General features: G+C 41.4%; 1 protein-coding gene across 1 annotated transcript; it reads right to left on the bottom strand.

Moving 5' to 3' along the window:
• LOC306921111 (uncharacterized protein) lies at positions 1–27,253 on the bottom strand. Its single transcript, XM_079498224.1, has 5 exons — positions 27,192–27,253; positions 20,897–21,084; positions 15,209–15,304; positions 3,222–3,305; positions 1–2,976 (listed from the first exon to the last, which is right to left on the bottom strand). Exons 2-5 carry the CDS (start codon positions 21,068–21,070, stop codon positions 2,869–2,871), a joined length of 462 nt encoding a protein of 153 aa, XP_079354350.1. The 5' UTR covers positions 21,071–21,084; positions 27,192–27,253; the 3' UTR covers positions 1–2,868.

Below are 27,253 nucleotides of genomic sequence, written 5' to 3'. Positions count from 1 at the left end.
TATAGTACAATTATGAATTAGCATTAAAACAGTTAAATGGTACAATGTGTAATTGGCATTAAAACAGTTAAATAGTAAAATGTTGCATTACAACAGTTAATAATGCTCCCATAATGCATCAGTGTCCATAATGCATTGTGTAAAGGACAGTTTGTCCGTGCTGTCGTCCCATAATGCATTGTGTCCTTGCTGTCGGCTCATGGGTGATTTTTTGGCTAAATTATGTATGATCTTGACCTGAATTGTGATGAGAAAACTGTTTTGATTCAGCAATGATAAATAAATTGACTTGATTGACTGTGTGTGTTTGTTTGTTTTTGCAGTACTTCATTGAAGCACACTTCAACATTTCTACTTGGTCCTCAGCTGTCTAAAATGTACCGATTTGATTTATTGCTCATTTTTACCCGTATAGCAAATCTAGCTAAGAAAATCCATGGTAAAAGCTGCTACTGACATAGAGCATTACTTCTGTACAGAGAACAGAAAGAGAGTCAAGTTACACTCATGCACACATTTGATCATCCAGAGAAGAAGGTTTTAGGTTTAGGTTTATTTAGGTTTAGGTTTATTTATTTAGCATGTAGTACAAAAGATAGACAATACATATCAAAAAACAAAAATACAATGCAAGGAAAGGAAGAAGCCAGCTGGCTTATTTGGAATCCTTTCCTGTATGAGGTCAATTGATTTAAAACAGATTAAAAGTTCAATTAAGAACAATACAAAAGTCTAAGGGAAGATAGAACCTCATTATCAGCTCTGTAGCAGTGGCAGTTTTTACTTTGAACCTCTTACTAAGCTGGGATGACCAGACCTTATGCATGTCGTTGCAGGCTGACCAGGCCATTCCCTTCCTAGTTTGAAGACGATATATGAACCCACATAGGCTACTTGTTTTCATCAACCTGTTTCAGAGGAGTGTTGTTAAGTGTTTTGATAACGTGGTTATTGTTGGATTTGGAAATTACATTTTCAGTTTCTGTCTCGTTGAGATAAAGCCCCAACACAGTTGGAGGCCTGCTCAAGAGACTGAAGGAGAGCCTGAGCGTATTCCAATGATTGACTGATAAGCGTGATGTCATTAGAAAAGTCAAGCAAGAAATATGACATAATACAATGTTGCTATAACAGTTGTATTGTATGTATACATGTATGTAACTTGAACGTACTGTGGTCGGCTGGACCGAAAGTTGTATGTATGTATGGTATGCGTGGTTATAATTGGCTGTTGATGGTGACGTAAAGTGGTATGTATGTATGGTATGCGTGGTTATAATTGGCTGTTGATGGTGACGTAAAGTGGTATGTATGTATGGTATGCATGGTTATAATTGGCTGTTGATGGTGACGTAAAGTGGTATGTATGTATGGTATGCATGGTTATAATTAGCTGTTGATGGTGACGTAAAGTGGTATGTATGTATGGTATGCATGGTTATAATTGGCTGTTGATGGTGACGTAAAGTGGTATGTATGTATGGTATGCGTGGTTATAATTAGCTGTTGATGGTGACGTAAAGTGGTATGTATGTATGGTATGCGTGGTTATAATTGGCTGTTGATGGTGACGTAAAGTGGTATGTATGTATGGTATGTGTGGTTATAATTAGCTGTTGATGGTGACGTAAAGTGGTATGTATGTATGGTATGCATGGTTATAATTGGCTGTTGATGGTGACGTAAAGTGGTATGTATGTATGGTATGCGTGGTTATAATTAGCTGTTGATGGTGACGTAAAGTGGTATGTATGTATGGTATGCGTGGTTATAATTGGCTGTTGATGGTGACGTAAAGTGGTATGTATGTATGGTATGCGTGGTTATAATTAGCTGTTGATGGTGACGTAAAGTGGTATGTATGTATGGTATGCGTGGTTATAATTGGCTGTTGATGGTGACGTAAAGTGGTATGTATGTATGGTATGCGTGGTTATAATTAGCTGTTGATGGTGACGTAAAGTGGTATGTATGTATGGTATGCGTGGTTATAATTGGCTGTTGATGGTGACGTAAAGTTGTATGTATGTATGGTATGCGTGGTTATAATTAGCTGTTGATGGTGACGTAAAGTGGTATGTATGTATGGTATGCGTGGTTATAATTAGCTGTTGATGGTGACGTAAAGTGGTATGTATGTATGGTATGTGTGGTTATAATTGGCTGTTGATGGTGACGTAAAGTGGTATGTATGTATGGTATGTGTGGTTATAATTAGCTGTTGATGGTGACGTAAAGTGGTATGTATGTATGGTATGCGTGGTTATAATTGGCTGTTGATGGTGACGTAATTAAGATTTGTTTCAATGTCTGGTGGGTAAAAGGTAACGTATGTATGTATACATGTGTAACCTGAAACCTATCTTAATTACGTCAGTATCAACAACCAATAAGGTTGCTTTTAATCTGTCCAGCCGACCACAATACTTGCGTGCTCTGCTTGCGCAACTTAGCGCAAGTAACTGGAATTGCACTCTGTCGAGGTGCCAAGTTGCGCCTTGCACACAAGTAGGCCATACTTGTGTGCAAGCAGAGCGCGCAGGTACTGCTACTAAATAATAAGTACTGCTACTAAATAATAAGTACTGCTACTAAATAATAAGTACTGCTACTAAATAATAAGTACTGCTACTAACTAATAGGGACTTTAAGCAACGACGCCTACGGCAGTCCGCTCCGGCTACCGGAAATGGATCAGCAATAACACAGTAAAAGTAACAAGTTGAAATCAAAGTCAACTCGGGAAGGCTGTTCTGAACAGGTGTGTTTTCAGGGCGCTTTTGAAGGTAGGGAGGGAGGAGGCATCTTATTTTGAAGGTAGGGAGGGAGGAGGCATCTTATTTTGAAGGTAGGGAGGGAGGAGGCATCTTATTTTGAAGGTAGGGAGGGAGGGGGCTTCGTTGTCAATGACCCGGCAAACAAATTGTAGCAGGATGCGTCACACAGGGGACAGCTGTTGGCCCAAAGTTCACCACGCTGGAACACAAAATGTGTTGGACACGTAAAGTACATCGTTAGCATCATAAACATGTACTAGACACTTCAAATGGGCTGGGCTGGGTATGGGCTGTCAATCAGATGTGACTTTTCTGTTGTATGTATGGGCTGTCAATCAGATATGCTATGAGGTAAATGAGTAAAAAATAAAAGTAATAGCAATAGTAGTACTAGCCTAATATAGTAAGACAGACAGACAGACAGACAGACAGACAGATATTTACCGTGGCCAGGTACCTCCACTGAACACAGTCGATGAACATTGGATGTCTTCCAGCTCGCCCACACACACGACATCGAACCTCGAGCTGACAGACAGACAGACAGACAGACAGACAGACAGACAGGACCTTATTAATTATTCGTATGCCCGCTAGGTGGCAGCATAAGCACAGGTAAACCTTGGCATCATTCACTCCCCATTTCCCCACTTCCAGGTTATCAGAGAGGGGGGGGGGGGCTAGTGTTCACTCCCCATTTCCCCACTTCCAGGTTATCAGAGAGGGGGGGGGGGGGGGGGCTTGTGTTGTGAGCAGTGATCGTTAGCATTAGCTCAGACCCCTTTAGCTCTCGTCAGAAACCGTTACATGTCCGGAGCGTTGCGACACAAAGTCACAAATGATTTACGATCATCGGGATGCGGCTAAGGGCCTTGCAAACGGGGTGCGAGGAACGCTGGTAAAGTTGCCTGTATCAACGGCAGGTCTGCTACAGGTCTCCTCCAGGTCTGCTACAGGTCTGCTAAAGGTCTGCTACAGGTCTGCTACAGGTCTGCTACAGGTCTGCTACAGGTCTGCTACAGGGTCTGCTACAGGTCTGCTACAGGTCTGCTACAGGTCTGCTACTGGTCTGCTACAGGACAGGTCTGCTACAGGTCTGCTACAGGTCTGCTACAGGTCTGCTACAGGTCTGCTACAGGGTCTGCTACAGGTCTGCTACAGGTCTCCTCCAGGTCTCCTCCAGGTCTGCTACTGGTCTGCTCCAGGTCTGCTACAGGTCTGCTACAGGTCTGCTCTAGGTCTGCTACAGGTCTGCTAAAGGTCTGCTACAGGTCTGCTACAGGTCTGCTACAGGTCTGCTACAGGTCTGCTACAGGTCTGCTCCAGGTCTGCTACTGGTCTGCTACAGGTCTGCTCCAGGTCTGCTACAGGTCTGCTACTGGTCTGCTACAGGTCTGCTCCAGGTCTGCTACTGGTCTGCTACAGTTCTTTCATATATGGACTATACGGATGTCTACGAACATGTTCTTTCATATATGGAGTATACGGATGTCGGTTTACAGACTTTCAACGAGACTATAACACAAACCAAAGCAACATCATCACATGAAGTACAAACTATGGACTGTAGTACATGCATGAAGTATGAACTATGGACTGTAGACAGTACACAACATAGATGAAGTATGAACTATGAACTGTAGACAGTACACAACATACGTACATGAACTATGAACTGTAGACAGTACACAACATACATGAAGTATGAACTATGAACTGTAGACAGTACACAACATACATGAAGTATGAACTATGAACTGTAGACAGTACACAACATACATGAAGTATGAACTATGGACTGTAGACAGTACACAACATACATGAAGTATGAACTATGGACTGTAGACAGTACACAACATACGTACATGAAGTATGAACTATGGACTGTAGACAGTACACAACATACATGAAGTATGAACTATGAACTGTAGACAGTACACAACATACATGAAGTATGAACTATGGACTGTAGACAGTACACAACATACGTACATGAAGTATGAACTATGGACTGTAGACAGTACACAACATACGTACATGAAGTATGAACTATGGACTGTAGACAGTACACAACATACATGAAGTATGAACTATGAACTGTAGACAGTACACAACATACATGAAGTATGAACTATGGACTGTAGACAGTACACAACATACATGAAGTATGAACTATGGACTGTAGACAGTACACAACATACGTACATGAAGTATGAACTATGGACTGTAGACAGTACACAACATACGTACATGAAGTACGAACTATGGACTGTAGACCGTACACAACATACGTACATGAAGTACGAACTATGGACTGTAGACAGTACACAACATACGTACATGAAGTACGAACTATGGACTGTAGACAGTACACAACATACGTACATGAAGTATGAACTATGGACTGTAGACAGTACACAACATACGTACATGAAGTATGAACTATGGACTGTAGACAGTACACAACATACATGAAGTATGAACTATGGACTGTAGACAGTACACAACATACATGAAGTACAAACTATGGACTGTAGACAGTACACAACATACATGAAGTATGAACTATGGACTGTAGACAGTACACAACATACATGAAGTATGAACTATGGACTGTAGACAGTACACAACATACATGAAGTATGAACTATGGACTGTAGACAGTACACAACATACGTACATGAAGTATGAACTGTAGACAGTACACAACATACATGAAGTATGAACTATGAACTGTAGACAGTACACAACATACATGAAGTATGAACTATGGACTGTAGACAGTACACAACATACATGAAGTATGAACTATGAACTGTAGACAGTACACAACATACGTACATGAAGTATGAACTATGGACTGTAGACAGTACACAACATACATGAAGTATGAACTATGGACTGTAGACAGTACACAACATACATGAAGTATGAACTATGGACTGTAGACAGTACACAACATACGTACATGAAGTATGAACTATGGACTGTAGACAGTACACAACATACATGAAGTATGAACTATGGACTGTAGACAGTACACAACATACGTACATGAAGTATGAACTATGAACTGTAGACAGTACACAACATACGTACATGAAGTACGAACTATGGACTGTAGACAGTACACAACATACGTACATGAAGTACGAACTATGGACTGTAGACAGTACACAACATACGTACATGAAGTATGGACTGTAGACAGTACACAACATACGTACATGAAGTACGAACTATGGACTGTAGACAGTACACAACATACGTACATGAAGTACGAACTATGGACTGTAGACAGTACACAACATACGTACATGAAGTATGAACTATGGACTGTAGACAGTACACAACATACGTACATGAAGTACGAACTATGGACTGTAGACAGTACACAACATACGTACATGAAGTACGAACTATGGACTGTAGACAGTACACAACATACGTACATGAAGTATGAACTATGGACTGTAGACAGTACACAACATACATGAAGTATGAACTATGGACTGTAGACAGTACACAACATACATGAAGTATGAACTATGAACTGTAGACAGTACACAACATACGTACATGAAGTACGAACTATGGACTGTAGACAGTACACAACATACGTACATGAAGTACGAACTATGGACTGTAGACAGTACACAACATACGTACATGAAGTATGAACTATGGACTGTAGACAGTACACAACATACGTACATGAAGTACGAACTATGGACTGTAGACAGTACACAACATACGTACATGAAGTACGAACTATGGACTGTAGACAGTACACAACATACGTACATGAAGTATGAACTATGGACTGTAGACAGTACACAACATACATGAAGTATGAACTATGGACTGTAGACAGTACACAACATACATGAAGTATGAACTATGAACTGTAGACAGTACACAACATACATGAAGTATGAACTATGGACTGTAGACAGTACACAACATACATGAAGTATGAACTATGAACTGTAGACAGTACACAACATACATGAAGTATGAACTATGGACTGTAGACAGTACACAACATACATGAAGTATGAACTATGAACTGTAGACAGTACACAACATACATGAAGTATGAACTATGGACTGTAGACAGTACACAACATACATGAAGTATGAACTATGGACTGTAGACAGTACACAACATACATGAAGTATGAACTATGGACTGTAGACAGTACACAACATACATGAAGTATGAACTATGGACTGTAGACAGTACACAACATACATGAAGTATGAACTATGAACTGTAGACAGTACACAACATACATGAAGTATGAACTATGGACTGTAGACAGTACACAACATACGTACATGAAGTATGAACTATGAACTGTAGACAGTACACAACATACATGAAGTATGAACTTTGAACTGTAGACAGTACACAACATACATGAAGTATGAAGTATGAACTGTAGACAGTACACAACATACATGAAGTATGAACTTTGAACTGTAGACAGTACACAACATACGTACATGAAGTATGGACTATGAACTGTAGACAATACACAACATACGTACATGAAGTATGAACTATGGACTGTAGACAGTACACAACATACGTACATGAAGTATTAACTATGGACTGTAGACAGTACACAACATACGTACATGAAGTATGAACTATGAACTGTAGACAGTACACAACATACATGAAGTATGAACTATGAACTGTAGACAGTACACAACATACATGAAGTATGAACTATGAACTGTAGACAGTACACAACATACATGAAGTATGAACTATGAACTGTAGACAGTACACAACATACGTACATGAAGTACGAACTATGGACTGTAGACAGTACACAACATACGTACATGAAGTATGGACTATGGACTGTAGACAGTACACAACATACGTACATGAAGTATGAACTATGGACTGTAGACAGTACACAACATACATGAAGTATGAACTATGAACTGTAGACAGTACACAACATACATGAAGTATGAACTATGGACTGTAGACAGTACACAACATACATGAAGTATGAACTATGGACTGTAGACAGTACACAACATACGTACATGAAGTATGGACTGTAGACAGTACACAACATACGTACATGAAGTATGAACTATGGACTGTAGACAGTACACAACATACATGAAGTATGAACTATGGACTGTAGACAGTACACAACATACATGAAGTATGAACTATGAACTGTAGACAGTACACAACATACATGAAGTATGAACTATGAACTGTAGACAGTACACAACATACGTACATGAAGTATGAACTATGAACTGTAGACAGTACACAACATACATGAAGTATGAACTATGAACTGTAGACAGTACACAACATACATGAAGTATGAACTATGGACTGTAGACAGTACACAACATACGTACATGAAGTATGGACTGTAGACAGTACACAACATACGTACATGAAGTATGAACTATGGACTGTAGACAGTACACAACATACATGAAGTATGAACTATGGACTGTAGACAGTACACAACATACATGAAGTATGAACTATGAAGAACTGTAGACAGTACACAACATACATGAAGTATGAACTATGAACTGTAGACAGTACACAACATACGTACATTAAGTATGAACTATGAACTGTAGACAGTACACAACATACATGAAGTATGAACTATGAACTGTAGACAGTACACAACATACATGAAGTATGAACTATGGACTGTAGACAGTACACAACATACGTACATGAAGTATGAACTATGAACTGTAGACAGTACACAACATACATGAAGTATGAACTATGAACTGTAGACAGTACACAACATACGTACATGAAGTATGGACTATGGACTGTAGACAGTACACAACATACATGAAGTATGAACTATGAACTGTAGACAGTACACAACATACTACATGAAGTATGAACTATGGACTGTAGACAGTACACAACATACGTACATGAAGTATGAACTATGGACTGTAGACAGTACACAACATACGTACATGAAGTATGGACTATGGACTGTAGACAGTACACAACATACGTACATGAAGTATGAACTATGGACTGTAGACAGTACACAACATACATGAAGTATGAACTATGACTGTAGACAGTACACAACATACATGAAGTATGAACTATGGACTGTAGACAGTACACAACATACATGAAGTATGAACTATGGACTGTAGACAGTACACAACATACATGAAGTATGAACTATGAACTGTAGACAGTACACAACATACATGAAGTATGAACTATGGACTGTAGACAGTACACAACATACGTACATGAAGTATGGACTGTAGACAGTACACAACATACGTACATGAAGTATGAACTATGGACTGTAGACAGTACACAACATACATGAAGTATGAACTATGGACTGTAGACAGTACACAACATACATGAAGTATGAACTATGAACTGTAGACAGTACACAACATACATGAAGTATGAACTATGAACTGTAGACAGTACACAACATACGTACATGAAGTATGAACTATGAACTGTAGACAGTACACAACATACATGAAGTATGAACTATGAACTGTAGACAGTACACAACATACATGAAGTATGAACTATGGACTGTAGACAGTACACAACATACGTACATGAAGTATGGACTGTAGACAGTACACAACATACGTACATGAAGTATGAACTATGGACTGTAGACAGTACACAACATACATGAAGTATGAACTATGGACTGTAGACAGTACACAACATACATGAAGTATGAACTATGAACTGTAGACAGTACACAACATACATGAAGTATGAACTATGAACTGTAGACAGTACACAACATACGTACATGAAGTATGAACTATGAACTGTAGACAGTACACAACATACATGAAGTATGAACTATGACTGTAGACAGTACACAACATACATGAAGTATGAACTATGGACTGTAGACAGTACACAACATACGTACATGAAGTATGAACTATGAACTGTAGACAGTACACAACATACATGAAGTATGAACTATGAACTGTAGACAGTACACAACATACGTACATGAAGTATGGACTATGGACTGTAGACAGTACACAACATACATGAAGTATGAACTATGAACTGTAGACAGTACACAACATACGTACATGAAGTATGAACTATGGACTGTAGACAGTACACAACATACGTACATGAAGTATGAACTATGGACTGTAGACAGTACACAACATACGTACATGAAGTATGGACTATGGACTGTAGACAGTACACAACATACGTACATGAAGTATGAACTATGGACTGTAGACAGTACACAACATACATGAAGTATGAACTATGGACTGTAGACAGTACACAACATACATGAAGTATGAACTATGGACTGTAGACAGTACACAACATACATGAAGTATGAACTATGGACTGTAGACAGTACACAACATACATGAAGTATGAACTATGAACTGTAGACAGTACACAACATACATGAAGTATGGACTATGAACTGTAGACAGTACACAACATACATGAAGTATGAACTATGAACTGTAGACAGTACACAACATACGTACATGAAGTATGAACTTTGGACTGTAGACAGTACACAACATACGTACATGAAGTATGAACTATGGACTGTAGACAGTACACAACATACATGAAGTATGAACTATGGACTGTAGACAGTACACAACATACATGAAGTATGAACTATGGACTGTAGACAGTACACAACATACATGAAGTATGAACTATGAACTGTAGACAGTACACAACATACATGAAGTATGAACTATGAACTGTAGACAGTACACAACATACGTACATGAAGTATGAACTATGGACTGTAGACAGTACACAACATACGTACATGAAGTATGGACTATGGACTGTAGACAGTACACAACATACATGAAGTATGAACTATGAACTGTAGACAGTACACAACATACATGAAGTATGAACTATGAACTGTAGACAGTACACAACATACGTACATGAAGTATGAACTATGGACTGTAGACAGTACACAACATACATGAAGTATGAACTATGGACTGTAGACAGTACACAACATACATGAAGTATGAACTATGGACTGTAGACAGTACACAACATACATGAAGTATGAACTATGAACTGTAGACAGTACACAACATACATGAAGTATGAACTATGAACTGTAGACAGTACACAACATACGTACATGAAGTATGAACTATGGACTGTAGACAGTACACAACATACATGAAGTATGAACTATGGACTGTAGACAGTACACAACATACATGAAGTATGAACTATGGACTGTAGACAGTACACAACATACATGAAGTATGAACTATGAACTGTAGACAGTACACAACATACATAAAGTATGAACTATGAACTGTAGACAGTACACAACATACGTACATGAAGTACGAACTATGGACTGTAGACAGTACACAACATACGTACATGAAGTATGGACTATGGACTGTAGACAGTACACAACATACGTACATGAAGTATGAACTATGGACTGTAGACAGTACACAACATACATGAAGTATGAACTATGAACTGTAGACAGTACACAACATACATGAAGTATGAACTATGGACTGTAGACAGTACACAACATACGTACATGAAGTATGGACTGTAGACAGTACACAACATACGTACATGAAGTATGAACTATGGACTGTAGACAGTACACAACATACATGAAGTATGAACTATGGACTGTAGACAGTACACAACATACATGAAGTATGAACTATGAACTGTAGACAGTACACAACATACATGAAGTATGAACTATGAACTGTAGACAGTACACAACATACGTACATGAAGTATGAACTATGAACTGTAGACAGTACACAACATACATGAAGTATGAACTATGAACTGTAGACAGTACACAACATACATGAAGTATGAACTATGGACTGTAGACAGTACACAACATACGTACATGAAGTATGGACTGTAGACAGTACACAACATACGTACATGAAGTATGAACTATGGACTGTAGACAGTACACAACATACATGAAGTATGAACTATGGACTGTAGACAGTACACAACATACATGAAGTATGAACTATGAACTGTAGACAGTACACAACATACATGAAGTATGAACTATGAACTGTAGACAGTACACAACATACGTACATTAAGTATGAACTATGAACTGTAGACAGTACACAACATACATGAAGTATGAACTATGAACTGTAGACAGTACACAACATACATGAAGTATGAACTATGGACTGTAGACAGTACACAACATACGTACATGAAGTATGAACTATGAACTGTAGACAGTACACAACATACATGAAGTATGAACTATGAACTGTAGACAGTACACAACATACGTACATGAAGTATGGACTATGGACTGTAGACAGTACACAACATACATGAAGTATGAACTATGAACTGTAGACAGTACACAACATACGTACATGAAGTATGAACTATGGACTGTAGACAGTACACAACATACGTACATGAAGTATGAACTATGGACTGTAGACAGTACACAACATACGTACATGAAGTATGGACTATGGACTGTAGACAGTACACAACATACGTACATGAAGTATGAACTATGGACTGTAGACAGTACACAACATACATGAAGTATGAACTATGGACTGTAGACAGTACACAACATACATGAAGTATGAACTATGGACTGTAGACAGTACACAACATACATGAAGTATGAACTATGGACTGTAGACAGTACACAACATACATGAAGTATGAACTATGAACTGTAGACAGTACACAACATACATGAAGTATGGACTATGAACTGTAGACAGTACACAACATACATGAAGTATGAACTATGAACTGTAGACAGTACACAACATACGTACATGAAGTATGAACTTTGGACTGTAGACAGTACACAACATACGTACATGAAGTATGAACTATGGACTGTAGACAGTACACAACATACATGAAGTATGAACTATGGACTGTAGACAGTACACAACATACATGAAGTATGAACTATGAACTGTAGACAGTACACAACATACATGAAGTATGAACTATGAACTGTAGACAGTACACAACATACGTACATGAAGTATGAACTATGGACTGTAGACAGTACACAACATACATGAAGTATGAACTATGAACTGTAGACAGTACACAACATACGTACATGAAGTATGAACTTTGGACTGTAGACAGTACACAACATACGTACATGAAGTATGAACTATGGACTGTAGACAGTACACAACATACATGAAGTATGAACTATGGACTGTAGACAGTACACAACATACATGAAGTATGAACTATGGACTGTAGACAGTACACAACATACATGAAGTATGAACTATGAACTGTAGACAGTACACAACATACATGAAGTATGAACTATGAACTGTAGACAGTACACAACATACGTACATGAAGTATGAACTATGGACTGTAGACAGTACACAACATACGTACATGAAGTATGGACTATGGACTGTAGACAGTACACAACATACATGAAGTATGAACTATGAACTGTAGACAGTACACAACATACATGAAGTATGAACTATGAACTGTAGACAGTACACAACATACGTACATGAAGTATGAACTATGGACTGTAGACAGTACACAACATACATGAAGTATGAACTATGGACTGTAGACAGTACACAACATACATGAAGTATGAACTATGGACTGTAGACAGTACACAACATACATGAAGTATGAACTATGAACTGTAGACAGTACACAACATACATGAAGTATGAACTATGAACTGTAGACAGTACACAACATACGTACATGAAGTATGAACTATGTACTGTAGACAGTACACAACATACATGAAGTATGAACTATGGACTGTAGACAGTACACAACATACATGAAGTATGAACTATGGACTGTAGACAGTACACAACATACATGAAGTATGAACTATGAACTGTAGACAGTACACAACATACATAAAGTATGAACTATGAACTGTAGACAGTACACAACATACATGAAGTATGAACTATGAACTGTAGACAGTACACAACATACATGAAGTATGAACTATGAACTGTAGACCGTACACAACATACGTACATGAAGTATGAACTATGGACTGTAGACAGTACACAACATACATGAAGTATGAACTATGGACTGTAGACAGTACACAACATACATGAAGTATGAACTATGGACTGTAGACAGTACACAACATACATGAAGTATGAACTATGGACTGTAGACAGTACACAACATACATGAAGTATGAACTATGGACTGTAGACAGTACACAACATACATGAAGTATGAACTATGGACTGTAGACAGTACACAACATACATGAAGTATGAACTATGGACTGTAGACAGTACACAACATACATGAAGTATGAACTATGGACTGTAGACAGTACACAACATACATGAAGTATGAACTATGAACTGTAGACAGTACACAACATACATGAAGTATGAACTATGAACTGTAGACAGTACACAACATACGTACATGAAGTATGAACTATGGACTGTAGACAGTACACAACATACATGAAGTATGAACTATGAACTGTAGACAGTACACAACATACGTACATGAAGTATGAACTATGGACTGTAGACAGTACACAACATACATGAAGTATGAACTATGGACTGTAGACAGTACACAACATACATGAAGTATGAACTGTGAACTGTAGACAGTACACAACATACGTACATGAAGTATGAACTATGAACTGTAGACAGTACACAACATACGTACATGAAGTATGAACTATGAACTGTAGACAGTACACAACATACGTACATGAAGTATGAACTTTGAACTGTAGACAGTACACAACATACATGAAGTATGAACTATGAACTGTAGACAGTACACAACATACATGAAGTATGAACTATGGACTGTAGACAGTACACAACATACATGAAGTATGAACTATGAACTGTAGACAGTACACAACATACATGAAGTATGAACTATGGACTGTAGACAGTACACAACATACATGAAGTATGAACTATGGACTGTAGACAGTACACAACATACATGAAGTATGAACTATGAACTGTAGACAGTACACAACATACATGAAGTATGAACTATGAACTGTAGACAGTACACAACATACATGAAGTATGAACTATGGACTGTAGACAGTACACAACATACATGAAGTATGAACTATGGACTGTAGACAGTACACAACATACATGAAGTATGAACTATGAACTGTAGACAGTACACAACATACATGAAGTATGAACTATGAACTGTAGACAGTACACAACATACATGAAGTATGAACTATGGACTGTAGACAGTACACAACATACATGAAGTATGAACTTTGAACTGTAGACAGTACACAATATTTAGTTGCATGATGAATGTAAAGTATTTTACCAACCCGTTTGAACACACAGTCAGGGCGATGTTTGTGCTCCGCCTCTTTTCTGCACACTGTGTTCTTTAAATGTACGTCAACTTTCACCCAGCGTCCGATCTGTGAGACAAGACATGACCCAATTCAGTTCAACAACACATGACCCAATTCAGTTCAACAACACATGACCCAATTCAGTTCAACAACATGACCCAATTCAGTTCAACAACACATGACCCAATTCAGTTCAACAACATGACCCAATTCAGTTCAACAACATGACCCAATTCAGTTCAACAACATGACCCAATTCAGTTCAACAACACATGACTCAATTCAGTTCAACAACACATGACCCAATTCAGTTCAACAACATGACCCAATTCAGTTCAACAACATGACCCAATTCAGTTCAACAACATGACCCAATTCAGTTCAACAACATGACCCAATTCAGTTCAACAACACATGACTCAATTCAGTTCAACAACATGACCCAATTCAGTTCAACAACACATGACCCAATTCAGTTCAACAACATGACCCAATTCAGTTAAACAACACATGACTCAATTCAGTTCAACAACATGACCCAATTCAGTTCAACAACACATGACTCAATTCAGTTCAACAACACATGACCCAATTCAGTTCAACAACACATGACCCAATTCAGTTCAACAACACATGACCCAATTCAGTTCAACAACATGACCCAATTCAGTTCAACAACACATGACCCAATTCAGTTCAACAACACATGACCCAATTCAGTTCAACAACATGACCCAATTCAGTTCAACAACATGACCCAATTCAGTTCAACAACACATGACCCAATTCAGTTCAACAACACATGACCCAATTCAGTTCAACAACATGACCCAATTCAGTTCAACAACATGACCCAATTCAGTTCAACAACATGACCCAATTCAGTTCAACAACATGACCCAATTCAGTTCAACAACATGACCCAATTCAGTTCAGTTCAGTTCAACTCAATGGTTGATTTGTACAGCAATTTACACAAAATCATGACTTGCACTTTGTGTGCGTGCGTGCATGTGTGTGTGTGCATGTGCGTGCGCAAATGCGTGCGTGCGCAAATGGGGGAAGGGTACCAGATGTAGGAAAGGGGCCTTGTCTCCTGCCCTGCATGATTTCTTCCAGAGCACTGGTTCTCACACTGAGGGTCGGGACCTCCAGGGGGGTCCCTGAAATATAATATTTAGGACATTTCTAGCCTGAGGAGTGTTTTTCGTGCAAAACTAATGCTTGGAATGGATTCAGAATGATGAAAACCCCCTAGTTTGACACGTCACATGCTACTTAAAGCATAATGAAATTTAGAACATTTTGCCTTATATTGGCTGTTGATGGTACCCCAACTTTCAGCAGCTGTCAAAAATTCCCCTAGGGTGGTTGAATATAAACCAATGTGGGATATGTTAGTAGACACCTTTACACACATTGGTGAATAAATTCTTGGTAAGAAATTGAATCCCAAGTTTTATAATATCCCTTGACTAATAGCTCAGTTGGTTGAGCTCTCGCCTTCGGACCACAAGATTGTTGGTTCAAATCCCTGTACTGACAACTCAGCTCGTCAGTCTTATTTGTGCATATTGTTCTTATTGTGTATTGTCTTCTTGCTTGGTCCTGCCTTATCGCTGCTTGCAGCTATATTTATTTATATTATTTTTCACTTAAGTAAAAGTATCAATACTGCAATGTAGAACTACTCTGTTACAAGTAAAAGTCTGGAATTCAAAACCTAATAGTCCAGTAATAATGTAATTTGACCTCAAACTAATTGCAAAAAAGCATTGCAAACTCAGCTGATTTTGTATCTTCAATATATCCTGAATAACAGAATTGCAGTGGCGTGCACAGACATTTAGAGGGGCAGGTGCTCAAGTTAAAAAAGGGCACCTTGTGCAGCGCGTGGAACCGGCCGGTTGCCTTAATCCATTTTGGGCGGGAACCCCTTTTGGTGTTAGCATTATGTTATGCTTTAGCTATTGAAAAATAGCAGATCTACAAGCTCATAGCGCGCCACCGAGTGGCGCGCTATGAACTTGTAGGTCTGCTATTTTTGAAAAATCCAAAAAAAAGTTTTTTTAAAAGGGCACATTGCCAAAAGGGCAGGGGGTGCTCTAGCACCCCCTAGTGTCTATCTGTGCACGCCACTGACAGTATGGCCACCATAGACCATCCTATATAAGGAAAATACTTTCTAGATTTCCCTTTGCTTCAAGTAGCATGTGACATATCAAACTAGGGGGTTTCCATGATTCTGAATCCATTCCAAGCATTCGTTTTGCACAACAAAAAACCTCCTTGGGCTGGAAACGGCCATAGACGTCATGACAAATGTGATGGTGTGATGAAGTGGCCACATTTAGCCCAATGAGTGTTTGTGTGCAAAACGAATCTTGGAATGGATTCAGCATCATGAAAACCCCCTAGTTTGACATGTCACTACTTAAAGCATAATGAAATGTAGAACAAATGTGCCTTATATAGGATGTCAATGGTGGCCATACTGTACAGGCCATTTTCAACACTTTGCATTTACTTTGAGGTTGATCCTGTACTTTCCATAGATATCCTGTACTAAAAGTAGGCTACCAAAAGTAGAAAGTATACTCATTGTGCATAATGTCAAGTTTTCAAATTGCAGTCCTGCTGCACACAACCACACAGTTCTACTGGATCTCTTCTCCACACAACCACACAGTTCTACTGGATCTCTTCTCCACACAACCACACAGTTCTACTGGATCTCTTCTCCACACAACCACACAGTTCTACTGGATCTCTTCTCCACACAACCACACAGTTCTACTGGATCTCTTCTCCACTAGTTTTTATTTGTTGACGAAAGTGTCAGTATATTTAGTCATAGTTACATTCATGATAGCTTAGTTTTTTATTTAGTTTTCGTCAGTGAAAAAAGGTATAGTCGACTAAATCAACAGTAATATGGGCCTGTATTGACATTGCGTACCTATTTACACGCACCTCCACAGTGGGTGCAGGGCCAATAAGGCAATCAAGGAAGGAGGTATATAGGGCCCGCACACCTGCATTCTTTTGGTAAAGGATTACTTTATTCAATCTTAATAGATCTTCGTCAGGTCAGTATACAGATGCACACTTTAACCCATTCCCCTCAGATTGAGTCCCTGTATTGACCACGCCCCCAGTAAGGCTATCCAATGTTGAAGCTGCCACTACCTACTGGCGTAAAGTGGAACTGCAACACTTTCATGGAGGTGGACGGACGTTCATGACGTCACGTGCGTCAGCCCCGGACCTCAAATGTGAGGTCCGGGGCTAGGCTAGGCTAAACTTCCGCTCGCTCGAGCCATAATTGTACTTCCGGCAGTCTTCCCTGTATTGAGACACTCACGACTGCAGAATGAGTCCCTGTATAGACTCACCACTGCAGAATGAGTCCCTGTATAGACTCACCACTGCAGAATGAGTCCCTGTATTGACTCACCACTGCAGAATGAGTCCCTGTATTGACTCACCACTGCAGAATGAGTCCCTGTATAGACTCACCACTGCAGAATGACTCCCTGTATAGACTCACCACTGCAGAATGAGTCCCTGTATTGACTCACCACTGCAGAATGAGTCCCTGTATAGACTCACCACTGCAGAATGACTCCCTGTATAGACTCACCACTGCAGAATGAGTCCCTGTATTGACTCACCACTGCAGAATGAGTCCCTGTATTGACTCACCACTGCAGAATGACTCCCTGTATTGACTCACCACTGCAGAATGACTCCCTGTATTGACTCACCACTGCAGAATGACTCCCTGTATTGACTCACCACTGCAGAATGACTCCCTGTATAGACTCACCACTGCAGAATGACTCCCTGTATTGACTCACCACTGCAGAATGAGTCCCTGTATAGACTCACCACTGCAGAATGACTCCCTGTATAGACTCACCACTGCAGAATGACTCCCTGTATAGACTCACCACTGCAGAATGAGTCCCTGTATTGACTCACCACTGCAGAATGAGTCCCTGTATAGACTCACCACTGCAGAATGAGTCCCTGTATAGACTCACCACTGCAGAATGAGTCCCTGTATTGACTCACCACTGCAGAATGAGTCCCTGTATTGACTCACCACTGCAGAATGACTCCCTGTATTGACTCACCACTGCAGAATGACTCCCTGTATAGACTCACCACTGCAGAATGAGTCCCTGTATAGACTCACCACTGCAGAATGACTCCCTGTATTGACTCACCACTGCAGAATGAGTCCCTGTATAGACTCACCACTGCAGAATGACTCCCTGTATAGACTCACCACTGCAGAATGACTCCCTGTATAGACTCACCACTGCAGAATGACTCCCTGTATAGACTCACCACTGCAGAATGACTCCCTGTATTGACTCACCACTGCAGAATGAGTCCCTGTATTGACTCACCACTGCAGAATGAGTCCCTGTATTGACTCACCACTGCAGAATGAGTCCCTGTATAGACTCACCACTGCAGAATGACTCCCTGTATAGACTCACCACTGCAGAATGACTCCCTGTATTGACTCACCACTGCAGAATGAGTCCCTGTATTGACTCACCACTGCAGAATGAGTCCCTGTATTGACTCACCACTGCAGAATGAGTCCCTGTATTGACTCACCACTGCAGAATGAGTCCCTGTATAGACTCACCACTGCAGAATGAGTCCCTGTATTGACTCACCACTGCAGAATGAGTCCCTGTATTGACTCACCACTGCAGAATGACTCCCTGTATTGACTCACCACTGCAGAATGAGTCCCTGTATAGACTCACCACTGCAGAATGACTCCCTGTATAGACTCACCACTGCAGAATGACTCCCTGTATTGACTCACCACTGCAGAATGACTCCCTGTATTGACTCACCACTGCAGAATGACTCCCTGTATAGACTCACCACTGCAGAATGACTCCCTGTATAGACTCACCACTGCAGAATGACTCCCTGTATAGACTCACCACTGCAGAATGACTCCCTGTATAGACTCACCACTGCAGAATGACTCCCTGTATAGACTCACCACTGCAGAATGAGTCCCTGTATAGACTCACCACTGCAGAATGACTCCCTGTATTGACTCACCACTGCAGAATGAGTCCCTGTATAGACTCACCACTGCAGAATGACTCCCTGTATAGACTCACCACTGCAGAATGACTCCCTGTATAGACTCACCACTGCAGAATGAGTCCCTGTATAGACTCACCACTGCAGAATGACTCCCTGTATTGACTCACCACTGCAGAATGACTCCCTGTATAGACTCACCACTGCAGAATGAGTCCCTGTATAGACTCACCACTGCAGAATGACTCCCTGTATTGACTCACCACTGCAGAATGAGTCCCTGTATAGACTCACCACTGCAGAATGACTCCCTGTATAGACTCACCACTGCAGAATGAGTCCCTGTATAGACTCACCACTGCAGAATGACTCCCTGTATAGACTCACCACTGCAGAATGAGTCCCTGTATTGACTCACCACTGCAGAATGACTCCCTGTATTGACTCACCACTGCAGAATGAGTCCCTGTATTGACTCACCACTGCAGAATGAGTCCCTGTATTGACTCACCACTGCAGAATGACTCCCTGTATAGACTCACCACTGCAGAATGAGTCCCTGTATAGACTCACCACTGCAGAATGACCGATCTTGTTGAAGTTCAGATGTCCATTTGACTCCAGCTCTTGGTTGGCTCTAACCAGAGCCATGTCCACGTAGCTCTTCAGGTCAGGTGACAGCTGGTTGTACTGTGTCTGTCCTGTTGCCAGGCAGAACACCGCGCTCAGGACCAATAGGATCAGCATCTTCTGCGTGGATCCTGAACAGGACAAGCAGACGCTTCATTGTGCAATCAGGACGATCTTTATTGTCACATCACAGTTTACGAGTAAACCAGTGGATCCCAAACCTTTTCATACACGTCAAGGACCCCCACATGGACATTTAGTAGCCCGCGGACCCCCATTTGAAAAGATATGCCAGTATATCGCCCCGATAAGAGAGGATTTTTACGGTTCTAGCAGTGATTCTGAAATGAACCCCCATTTTGACATGCATTAGCCCTCGGACCCCGAATGTTAATTTAACTCTGAGAGTGTACAAATGGAACCAAATGGTTCCATTTGTACACTCTCAGAGTTACAGACCCATAAGGGTCCATTTGGTTCCATTTGTACACTCTCAGAGTTACAGACCCTTAAGGGTCCATTTGGTTCCATTTGTACACTCTCAGAGTTACAGACCCTTAAGGGTCCATTTGGTTCCATTTGTACACTCTCAGAGTCACAGACCCATAAGGGTCCATTTGGTTCCATTTGTACACTCTCAGAGTCACAGACCCATAAGGGTCCATTTGGTTCCATTTGTACACTCTCAGAGTCACAGACCCATAAGGGTCCATTTGGTTCCATTTGTACACTCTCAGAGTTACAGACCCGTAAGGGTCCATTTGGTTCCATGTGTTACACTCTCAGAGTTACAGACCCATAAGGGTCCATTTGGTTCCATGTGTTACACTCTCAGAGTCACAGACCCATAAGGGTCCATTTGGTTCCATGTGTACACTCTCAGAGTTACAGACCCATAGGGGTCCATTTGGTTCCATTTGTTCTCTCGACCAGGCCAGCTCGCTCATCCCCACCGGCCCCCTGGTTATCTGAAACCCTCAGATCTGAACGAACACCTCTCAGGGCAGCTGAAAGGAAGTGGCACAAGACAAAGCTACCAGATGATCTCTCCCACTTTCATTCACTCCTCTCTGCCTTCTCCCTCTCACTAACCACCGCTAAAACCTCCTTCTACCACACCAAAATCCAATCCTGCACTTCTAACCCAAGGAAACTCTTCTCCACTTTCTCCTCCCTCCTTAAACCCCCTCCCCCCACTCAACCCTCATCCCTCACCGCGGAGGCCTTTGCCAACTACTTCGAAAAGAAGGTTGATGATATCAGTAGCTCCTTTACCCCCCTCCCCCATAAAGAAGCACTCGACTCAACCAATGCTAACCATAACATACCATGCATGTCCTCCTTCTCTCCTCTATCCCCAGATGAGGTCCTGAAACTAGTCACATCCACTAGACCTACCACCTGTCCTCTCGACCCCGCCCCGTCTCCAATCTTCCAGACCATCGCACCTGACTTGCTCCCCTTCATCACTTCCATTATCAACACCTCAGTAACCTCAGGCTGCGTCCCATCTGCCTTCAAGTCAGCCAGGGTATCACCACTCCTCAAAAAACCAACTCTTGACCCCTCAGATGTCAAGAACTACAGACCGGTATCACTCCTTTCCTTTCTTTCCAAAACCCTTGAACGTGTTGTCTCTAACCAGCTTTCTCTCCATCTCTCAGAGAACAACCTGCTAGATCCCAACCAGTCAGGATTCAAGAAGGCACACTCCACGGAAACTGCACTCCTCGCAGTCACAGAAGCACTACATGCTGCCCAGGCTGCTTCCCACTCTGCAGTCCTGATTCTCCTAGACCTATCGGCGGCATTTGACACAGTGAACCACCAGCTGCTCCTAGGCACCCTAGCTGATCTAGGCATAGGCGGGACGGCGCTGAAGTGGTTCTCCTCCTACCTCTCTGACCGGACTTACCAGGTTTCTTGGAAAGGTTTGCTATCACCCCCCCGCACCCTCCAAACTGGGGTCCCACAGGGATCTGTACTTGGTCCCCTCCTCTTCTCACTGTACACTAAATCCCTTGGCACCATCATCTCTGCTCACAATATATCCTATCACTGCTATGCCGATGACACACAACTGTTTCTATCCTTCCCCCCCTCTGCCACCCAGGTAGAAGAGCGCATCACTGCATGCCTGGCTGACATCTCACAGTGGATGTCTTCCAACCACCTCAAGCTGAACCCAGACAAGACTGAGCTTCTGTTCTTCCCAGCTAAGTCCTGCCCTATGCGGGAGCTAACTATCTCCGTAGACAACGCCCTGGTAAAGTCTGTCCCGACAGCCAGGAACCTTGGTGTTGTCCTGGACAGTCAGCTCTCGTTCAAAACACACATCACAGCTGTCACTAGATCCTGTAGGTTTACACTCTACAACATACGACGAATTAGACCGTTCCTCACCCAGGAGTCAGCCCAGCTCCTAATCCAGACAACAGTCTTGTCAAAACTTGACTATTGCAACTCCCTCCTTACTGGCCTGCCGGCATGTGCACTTAAGCCCCTCCAACTGATCCAAAATGCCGCAGCACGCTTGGTCTTCAACCAGCCAAAATTCTCACACGTCTCCCCCCTTCTCCGCTCGCTCCATTGGCTCCCGGTCGCTGCCCGCACAGAATACAAAACTCTGATGCTGGCATTCAAAGCAACCAAAGGCATGGCCCCCCCATATCTCACAAGTATGATCGTACCCTACAAACCCTCCCGCTCACTCAGATCAGCCAACGCAGGGAAGCTGGAGGTACCTTCACTAAAAACGCCGGGACAACGCTCCACACGTCCCAAACTCTTCTCCCTTCTGGCTCCAAAACTATGGAATGCACTTCCCATTGCAGTCAGAACTGCAGCCTCACTCCCAATCTTCCGCCGTAGTCTGAAAACCCACCTCTTCAGACTCCACCATGGCACGTAGCACTTGCCCTAGCCTAGCCCCTTAGATAGCACATTATGTAGACTTAGATAGTATTTTAAACAGACTTATAGCTTGTTACGTAGACAGCTCTAGAATTGCACTTTATGTAGTCATAGCACTTTATAGTACACATGTATAATATATTATATAGTATAGTATGTATAGTTTACATAGATACTCCACTGTTACGTTCTTAGTTTACGCATGATTCATGATAACTACTTTTTATACATGTGATGTATGCCATGCTTTTTGTTTTTGCTTAATGTAAGTCGCTCTGGATTAAGAGCGTCTGCTAAATGCCTAAATTGTAAATTGTAAATTGTAAATTGTAAATTGTACACTCTCAGAGTCACAGACCCATAAGGGTCCATTTGGTTCCATTTGTACACTCTCAGAGTCACAGACCCATAAGGGTCCATTTGGTTCCATTTGTACACTCTCAGAGTTACAGACCCGTAAGGGTCCATTTGGTTCCATTTGTACACTCTCAGAGTTACAGACCCATAAGGGTCCATTTGGTTCCATGTGTTACACTCTCAGAGTTACAGACCCATAAGGGTCCATTTGGTTCCATGTGTTACACTCTCAGAGTCACAGACCCATAAGGGTCCATTTGGTTCCATGTGTACACTCTCTGAGTTACAGACCCATATGGGTCCATTTGGTTCCATGTGTTACACTCTCAGAGTTACAGACCCATAAGGGTCCATTTGGTTCCATGTGTTACACTCTCAGAGTCACAGACCCATAAGGGTCCATTTGGTTCCATGTGTACACTCTCAGAGTTACAGACCCATAGGGGTCCATTTGGTTCCATTTGTACACTCTCAGAGTCACAGACCCATAAGGGTCCATTTGGTTCCATTTGTACACTCTCAGAGTCACAGACCCATAAGGGTCCATTTGGTTCCATTTGTACACTCTCAGAGTCACAGACCCATAAGGGTCCATTTGGTTCCATTTGTACACTCTCAGAGTCACAGACCCATAAGGGTCCATTTGGTTCCATTTGTACACTCTCAGAGTTACAGACCCATAGGGGTCCATTTGGTTCCATTTGTACACTCTCAGAGTTACAGACCCATTAGGGTCCATTTGGTTCCATGTGTTACACTCTCAGAGTTACAGACCCATAAGGGTCCATTTGGTTCCATGTGTACACTCTCAGAGTTACAGACCCATAGGGGTCCATTTGGTTCCATTTGTACACTCTCAGAGTCACAGACCCATAAGGGTCCATTTGGTTCCATTTGTACACTCTCAGAGTCACAGACCCATAAGGGTCCATTTGGTTCCATTTGTACACTCTCTGAGTTACAGACCCATAAGGGTCCATTTGGTTCCATTTGTACACTCTCAGAGTCACAGACCCATAAGGGTCCATTTGGTTCCATTTGTACACTCTCAGAGTTACAGACCCATAGGGGTCCATTTGGTTCCATTTGTACACTCTCAGAGTTACAGACCCATTAGGGTCCATTTGGTTCCATGTGTTACACTCTCAGAGTTACAGACCCATAAGGGTCCATTTGGTTCCATTTGTACACTCTCAGAGTTACAGACCCATAGGGGTCCATTTGGTTCCATTTGTACACTCTCAGAGTTACAGACCCATTAGGGTCCATTTGGTTCCATGTGTTACACTCTCAGAGTTACAGACCCATAAGGGTCCATTTGGTTCCATTTGTACACTCTCAGAGTTACAGACCCATAAGGGTCCATTTGGTTCCATTTGTACACTCTCAGAGTTACAGACCCATTAGGGTCCATTTGGTTCCATGTGTTACACTCTCAGAGTTACAGACCCATAAGGGTCCATTTGGTTCCATTTGTACACTCTCAGAGTCACAGACCCATAAGGGTCCATTTGGTTCCATTTGTACACTCTCAGAGTTACAGACCCGTAAGGGTCCATTTGGTTCCATGTGTTACACTCTCAGAGTTACAGACCCATAAGGGTCCATTTGGTTCCATTTGTACACTCTCAGAGTTACAGACCCATAAGGGTCCATTTGGTACCTAACTATCTCTAATTTAGCTAGGGACCCCCTGGAACTCCCTCAAGTAGCTTACCCCTAGGGGTCCCCGGACCCCACTTTGGGAACCCATGGTGAAAACCAGGGGGTTCTCAACGTTTTTGGCTGGTGACCCCCGGAGACCCCCTGGTGACCCCCTGGTGACCCCCGGAGACCCCCTGGTGACCCCCGGAAACCCCCTGGTGACCCCCGGAAACCCCCTGGTGACCCCCGGAAACCCCCTGGTGACCCCCGGAAACCCCCTGGTGACCCCCGGAAACGTCTGAAAACTAATAATACTTACTTTGATATTATTAGATTAGATTAGATTAGATTAGATTAGATTAGATTAGATTAGATTAGATTAGATTAGATTAGATTATTATAATAACGTTTAAAATTTTGAAAAAGACACGCACGCACGCACGCACGCACGCACGCACGCACGCACGCACACACACACACACACACACACACACACACACACACACACACACACGCACACTATTCCGGCTCCTCTCCCCCCCTTTCTTCTGGAATGCTGTCCGTACTATTATTAAAGTGACCTCTGACCCCAAAACGCAGAACTGCAGACAATTGGTTCTCAATTAGATCTACAAGCGTGTGAGCTTGTAGATCAGCTACAGTACTTCTCACTACTTTACTTTTCTTTCTTTTTTTCTTCTTTTACTCTTCACTACTTTTACTATTCACTACTTTTCAGAATGTTTTAAATCCCACCCCGTTCAAAAATAAAACCAATGAAAACTCAAACACAACTAAAGTGCAAAAAAACGGAACTGGCAAATTCGATGCAAAAATTATCAAACGAATGAACAATAAAAACAAATGGTTGATTCAACAGCATAATTACCTTTAACCCATTCTGGGTGGGAACCACTTTTGGTGTTTTAAGCATTATGTTATACTTTAGCTGTTGAAAAATAGCAGATCTACAAGCTCGTAGCGCGGCACCGAGTGCCGCGCTACGAGCTTGTAGGTCTGCAATTTTTTGAAAAATCGTGAAAATGTGCCGCAAACCTTTGAATATATATTCTTTCAGAGCCAAAGTTTTTAACTCATATCTTTGCTTCTGGTGAGGTCCCTGGAACAACATGTTTTCAGAAGGACTCCTTGACATGAAAATGTTTGAGAACCACTGACATAGAAACATGAGGTTTTTCAGAAAACTGTCAGGATCTAGATGGATTTGTAGAATCGTCCTCAGGTCTACATGGGTTAAATAAAGTTTTTAACAGCATAATTACCTTTAAATAAAAACAAATGGTTGATTCAACAGCATAATTACCTTTATCTTCAGAGCAGAATGTGGTGTTGTGGTTCAGTCTGGAGCGAACTGATACACAAGAC

Source organism: Electrona antarctica, assembly GCF_951216825.1.
Source record: "Electrona antarctica genome assembly, chromosome: 4".
Lineage (NCBI taxonomy): Eukaryota > Metazoa > Chordata > Actinopteri > Myctophiformes > Myctophidae > Electrona > Electrona antarctica.
This window is presented reverse-complemented; position numbering and strand designations above follow the sequence as displayed.

Excerpts from the sequence above, each read along its gene's own strand:
- LOC306921111 (XM_079498224.1), bottom strand. The coding sequence starts at position 21,070 with ATGCTGATCCTATTGGTCCTGAGCGCGGTGTTCTGCCTGGCAACAGGA. Across the intron at positions 15,305-20,896 it reads AGATCGGTCATTCTGCAGTG|ATCGGACGCTGGGTGAAAGT; the intron begins GTGAGTCTATAC and ends CTTGTCTCACAG. Across the intron at positions 2,977-3,221 it reads AGTGGAGGTACCTGGCCACG|CGTGGTGAACTTTGGGCCAA; the intron begins GTAAATATCTGT and ends TTTGTGTTCCAG.